Genomic DNA, 6,272 nt, shown 5'->3' on the forward strand with positions numbered 1-6,272 from the left:
TTAACAGTCGGCAAGAGCTGCTGTTTTTCTCAGTATTGGCGTGCACTGTATTGTACATAGAGTGTACTGTACCGTGTTCTATTCTCTAGAAATGTCTGACCTAATACCAGAATGATAATTTTGCGACTCTTAGCAGCATGTAAGATACATTGTTTAGATACAGTCAACCAGCATAAGTGTGGAGAAGTCCGTCTAATGAGCCAATTGGTTTGACTTACCTTAATGTTTCTGTAGGCTCTCATCCGAGCTCACCTCCTCCGAGGCAAGCGTCTTAGCGGCTACTATAGCTAGTCTGATGCTCAACCGTAATAGCGTAGCGAGTCATCGTAAGAATCGCTCATTAACTTACCACTGGGAATTTTCCGTTTTCAAAGCGGCACATCCTGTTAACTATATTCTACCAATTTGACAATCTAATCCCACCGTTTGACGGCACAAAATCTTTCAGTCTCATTGACTGGAATCCCATGCAAGTTCTCACCTTCCCTATTCTTAGCGACTAAGGTTTTGGGGTTCCCTTATGCGTACGAAAAAAACTTTATTGATTTATTTTTAAAAATTACTTTTACCATTGACATTGACCTATTAAATCGTGCTATCCATGGGAACTGTTATCTGACGTCTTCTTTGTATTCTTTTTCTTCTCACGCTGCTCTTTTCGGGTACCTAAGGAGGAAAGGTGAGCGACGTCTGATTTCTCGTTTCGATTGTTTCCGTTTATAGAAGATTAGCTTCATTGCATGGCTTACCTCACACGTCATCTTAATTTTGAGACAAAAAAAATTATCGCAAGAACAATATATTTACCAATTCACAAAAAAAACAAAAAAAAACAAAAAAACTGCTGTTCAAATCGTATTGGCGATTTCTTTGACGCATGAACACATAAAAGGAAACTAAATGGCGCCGCTTGATTTCTTCGACAACGAACGCCTTCTGCCTTTTTGGAGAAAAGGGCAAATAGAAATTGACACGAGGTTTCAATGGCAGTTGTTACTGTGAAAGTACGAATACAAGATAAATATATTGTTTGCGAATCTTTTCGGAATTCAATCCGGCAACTTCTTTTATGAACGCATGCTGTACGATTCGCACTGAATACAGTCATTCACGGGCGAAAGCTCTCCGGAAAGTTCCGGACTACTTTGCACTTCAGTAATGCCAGTCCTTTAAGATACTGGAAGACGATGGCTGTTTATTTACCAATTAATAACAAGCGTTTCTAAATTATTATTGTTGTTTTTTAAATATCATCACAGAGGATGGATTGGCCGATTGCCCTCTATAACGCGGCTGTCACATGTGAAACGAGGAGCGGTCTCAATCCGCCATATTTTGCATATTTGTCCAGTAAAGTTGCGGGAGCAAGAGCGAGAAGGGAGAAGAGCGTCAACAGCAACGTGGTCAGGGACAGCCAACCTGCAATCTGGATCTGAAACGACTAGCAGGGAGGCTGCTGATTGGCTCGAGTACGGAGCGGCTGAATTGCAGACACGGAACGCCAGAAGGCGTTTGCAGGCTAGATACAACGTCCAGGCTGAATTTCTCCAACCAGCCGGATGGATTTCCCGAACACCAGAGGGCAAGTTCGTAGTCGAAAAAGAAGGTAGCCAACCGACCCATCCAATCTACGGCTACGGATCACCGCTCACAAGTCCCGTGGTGGAGAGCGGTGTTTACCGGATTGGCGGCGACCGTCTTATTTGGCCACGGCCAAAACCAATCTTGCGCAGGGAACTTAGCCCAGTACCACCCTATGGCCGGCCTTTACCTTCCATGATGTCGCAACCAGTTGCTTATTCGTCAGCAATGTTACATGATCCTACCGTTATCTCTCCCCAGTTCGGCCGCCATACAATCCCACTCCAACCATCTTCTGCTGCGCCAGTGCTACCTACAGGCCGGCGCGGAGCTATTCGATCAAGTTCGCCAGGTCCGGGACTGTTGCTGTCACCTTCATTGGCAAATTTTAGTGACATGAGTTCAGTTCATCAGCCCAGTTCGGCAGACCGGTCCTTACATACCACCCGTTCGTCACGCTTTTCGTCTTTTCAGAAACAACCTACACCCGATTTGCCTCCGCGCCAAACACGCAGAATCAATCACTTTTTCCCAAACACTGCCGTTCTATCCTCTTCTGGATCACCAAGTCATTACACACGCGAGCTTCCTTCGTTGCTACCGATTCATCAGCAGCTGGTTGCCCAACAATTACCGGGGGAAACCTCACCTTTGCTAGAACAGATGCGTACTGTTCGCGCTGAAGTCCACTCGACTGAAACACCACGCAACGCATCCAAGCAAAGAGTTGAAAACGAGTTTGGCTTGCTGTTGAATACTGCAGGAAGACACTTTCACGCTCCACCTCCTTTCCGGCCGCCTCCACCACCAGTTTACCATCAGCTGCCGTACACCATTTCGTATCCGCCGTCATTGCAGCGCCCGTTAGCTACGAGTTCACCACCGCGGAGTCGTCTCTTCCCTATTGGTTCTGCGCCTTTTCCTCCTGGCCATTACTCCCGACGTAGTGATGATCCGCTCGGTTCGCCCAGGCGACGCTCACCTCTGACCATAGCAGTCCGTTTAAGTCCATCTCGGACACAGCAGAGATTGAGTGAGCGAAGTCGTAGTCAAATCGTTGAGTACTCTCCACAAAGCCAATCAAGTTCAAGTGGATTCGACAGTAAGAACACATCTCAACAAAACCAGAGTTCGCAATCTGGGTCCGGACAGTCGCAACTGGTGCCCACTGACTCTTCTACGGCACTATGGGGGATGTCTCCGCATAGCCAAGCGAATTCCGGTGAATGTACGTACGTCAACTGGCCAGTCAAAGGACTAACAACTGCTTCTTTCTCTCTGCTTGATGCTAGTGTCGACAATCACTACGAATTCGATACGACGCAGAGTCCGAACGAGACGGGACAGGATCCTACTCTTCATTCGGCTACTTTCATTTCACCTCCTACAAGCAAATCTGTTGATGTTGCTGCAGACTCTTCCGGACCTGGACCAGGACGACATAGAAAAGCTGGGCCAATATCGGCACGATCAGAAAATATTGAAGCCAGAGTTCAGGCAATGAAGGAAGAATTTCAGGAATACCGGAAGCGAAGGGCTCGGGGTCTTCTCGAAAGTGCGTGTTAACTTGCTGTTCTTAAATAATGACTGATGTTTGTGTTACTTTATTTATTCGTTTGATTTTTAATACTGAATGCCAGATAAAGAAGAAAACGAATACTCATTACTTTCAAATTACGCTTCATTCCACGATCGCTGCATTCCGCATTCTTTCCTCCAAGTCTCAATTCCTTGCTATTATTGACCGCAAATGTATACCTTGTAACAATGTGTGCATGCATTTCGTACATACAAACTTGATTCACGAAATTGCGTGGCAAGTGCCCTAAACGCAACACCTCGTCGTGAAGGTTGGATCACATTAGGCAGAAACATTAAATCTATCATACGAGTGAATGTCATTTACGTAGATTTTCCACTGCCAATTGCTACTGTAATTAAATTCAGAAAACATTCATTTGCTTTCATTTTCACCCAATATTGATTACAGATTTATCAGCTTCATATGTAGTACATCAGATTATCAACAGAGCGACCTTTCCACGGGAGGCGAAGACCGTGTCAAAATGAGAAGAAATGGTCGCTCGCCTGGTCTCATATTTTACATAGTCTACTCGTTCGATTTAGCACACTTCCTTAGTTCAATTCTCCTTTGATCGCAATTTAAACGAAGATTTCAGTTCTCTTTTGAACGATTTTAATGGAAGAATTGTCGTCATTGTCTTTGACTACGTATGTGTGTGCAAACTTGCGCCTGAAAATAACCATGTTTGATACGATACAGCTGGTATTACAGCTTGTGGGTGTGAAATCCTAGAATATAAATACTCTTGTTTCATGCCAGATTCCTGTTTCTCTATTTAAAGCAGAAACTCTGATGATTGGTTCTGTAACCTTACTTGGTTTCTTCCAGTACAAATTGGAGGCTTGTCTCACCCTTCACATGCGTTTACGTCATTTATTTTAACAATGCAGACAGTTTCATCATTAGATACATAAACACATCAGCAACCTACTAATTGACTTTTCCCCGATAAAGTCTGCTTTAGTCTGGCCTGATCAATTTTCTTGGCTACAAAAAGAAAACATAAGAAAGGCAATAGTAATAAATATTATTCTTATGGTTGCCCAGTCACTAATCTTACTTGATTGTCGTTGATTTTTTTGACCATACAACATTTGCTGGCGAAAATTTGTTGCAATGCTAAAACCAGGTTTAGAAAACTTGTTCTTCCATTTTTTTGATGCAAGGATTGCTACACTAAAATCAGGTGATGTTACATCATCTGTCTCCAGTGGTATGTAATGTTCAAATCCTAAAAGTAGTAAAAAGGCTTCAATAAAAACAGTTTCCTATTAGATTTCTGTGGAACTACTTATGTGTTTGCTTGATGTGTCCTTTGATTTAAATTCCTTTCTCCGTTTTACTTTACTTCCTTCTTGGAATTGCATGGGCTGAGCAGAAATTGTATCCACCAGATTGTTAGGTAGTCTTTTTGAAACCAATGACTGTAAATGTTTATGCTTCTGTTCTTTCATTAATGCTTCCTTTTTCTGACCCTGCTTTTTCTTTTCTCCCTTCGTAGTTTTCTTCATCTGTTCTTCTGCATTAAGAATTGATAGTGCAGCAGTTTTTGCTTTACTAAAGGAAACTTCATCTGGAGCTTCATCCAAATCAGATGCAGGTTCGTTGATTTCCACAGCAGATTCTTTAGCGTACTTTCCTATCAAAACAATGTGATTAAGAGATGAGTGTCATCACAATCAGACAAAGTGAATCCTTCTAAAACCTGAGGGAATGTTGAAAACCAGATCACTATCCTCTGGATCTGGACAATATTCATACTGAGTCGACGACATTTCTCCTTTTCAAAGATACCTTCGCATGCGTCTGGGAAAAGCGTAATACAAACAGAAGATGATCGAAATCTGCTCACTAACAAGGCCTATTAGATTCAGGTCCTGGGTAGGGGGGGGGGAGCATGCAGCAACAGAGGGAAAAGCTTGCGGGGAATCAAGGCGTTGCCGTCATTCAATGTTTTAATACTTATTTACTGTTTATTTGGTAATGTTGTTATTTTTCTTAGGGCAACAAAATGCATATTCTCTTTGGAATTTTACGTTTACGTAAAATAATTAACTACGCTCCACATCCGATAAAAATTATTAAATGTAGAACAAATTTTAACGCGCACAAATGATGACAATAATTCATCCAAAAAGAATAAATAAAGGGATATAATGTAGAAATCGGTTGCACAGCGAGAATTTTACAGAAGCTCGGCAATGGTGCTTAATTTGGAACGTAAGCCAGAGATAGCAAATAGGACACGGAGGTGTCAAAGCGCAGCATCTGGCGGCTAATTCTTCTCTCGTCATCATTAGCAGACGAATTCCCTACAAGGAAAATGTGCGAGGCGGTTGATTCGAATTTGGTCAAGGCAAAGCAGGGAATTTGCCACCTAAGAACACACAACGAAAGTTCTGTGATTCATAACACGGAGGGCGATGGAAAATTCGATTAGGCGAAATAAGCCGTAATATCCTTCCGTACCCTCCCACCGTCCACACCAACCAAATAACATTGACACAAGACATTTTTTAGGTTTAAGCAGTGCATTTTCAGATTAAAACCAAAGCATGATACATACAAACGACATTCATACTCTCACACACACACACACATACACACGCACAACACGCAATAATTTTGACTAGGATATTACACCAAAGGTATACACATTTACACACGCAGTCATTCTTACAGACATACAACAGAATTTTGTCAATGCACGCTACTAATAATTTAGGCAAAAAAAAAGAGAATTTCACCACCTCGGACGTTTCTCGTCAGGAAGAGTTGCGGTAGCATCTTCTTCCCGCTTAAGTTTACCCACTGGTTTGGACGGTCCAGGATTGACAAGTGTCTCTGAAAAAACAGGAGCTTTAGTTTTAACCAAATTATTAGCATTAATTAGTTTTTGCTTAGCCTCAGCCTCAGCCAATAGTGCTTGCTGAACCCGCTTTCTCGTAGCCTCCAAGACGTTTCTCTCTTTTTGTGATTGTACCCGTGCCACCCGTATGCGTCTAGGCTTTACGTCCCTGTATGTTTCCTCCATAGGAAGCAGTTTTACCGGTGGTAACTGGCGCATCGTATCAGGTTCTGGTTTCGGCTACACAGGTATCCATAT

At 42.7% G+C, this 6,272-nt stretch overlaps 2 protein-coding genes across 6 annotated transcripts in view; one reads left to right on the top strand and one right to left on the bottom strand.

Annotated features, from left to right (window-relative positions):
• Positions 1-4,021, top strand: part of LOC130693021 (protein turtle-like) — a 39,455-nt gene extending 35,434 nt beyond the window's left edge. For 3 of the 5 annotated variants that reach the window (XM_057516118.2, XM_059494474.1, XM_059494475.1), the window contains one exon: positions 1,260-4,021. In XM_057516118.2, the coding sequence (XP_057372101.1) occupies positions 1,260-3,147 (1,888 nt within the window). In that variant the 3' untranslated portion in view covers positions 3,148-4,021. Of the gene's footprint in view, positions 1-234; positions 327-1,259 lie in introns of all 5 variants that reach the window. The other 2 variants (XM_059494476.1, XM_059494477.1) reach the window with 2 other exon arrangements.
• LOC130693040 (uncharacterized) lies at positions 4,020-5,030 on the bottom strand. Its single transcript, XM_057516154.2, has 4 exons — positions 4,872-5,030; positions 4,458-4,805; positions 4,227-4,397; positions 4,020-4,153 (listed from the first exon to the last, which is right to left on the bottom strand). The coding sequence occupies exons 1-4, from the start codon at positions 4,939-4,941 to the stop codon at positions 4,086-4,088; spliced, it is 657 nt and encodes a 218-aa protein (XP_057372137.1). The 5' UTR covers positions 4,942-5,030; the 3' UTR covers positions 4,020-4,085.
• Between the last annotated feature and the right edge of the window lie 1,242 nt (positions 5,031-6,272).

Source organism: Daphnia carinata, chromosome 3 (genome assembly GCF_022539665.2).
Source record: "Daphnia carinata strain CSIRO-1 chromosome 3, CSIRO_AGI_Dcar_HiC_V3, whole genome shotgun sequence".
Classification (NCBI taxonomy): domain Eukaryota; kingdom Metazoa; phylum Arthropoda; class Branchiopoda; order Diplostraca; family Daphniidae; genus Daphnia; species Daphnia carinata.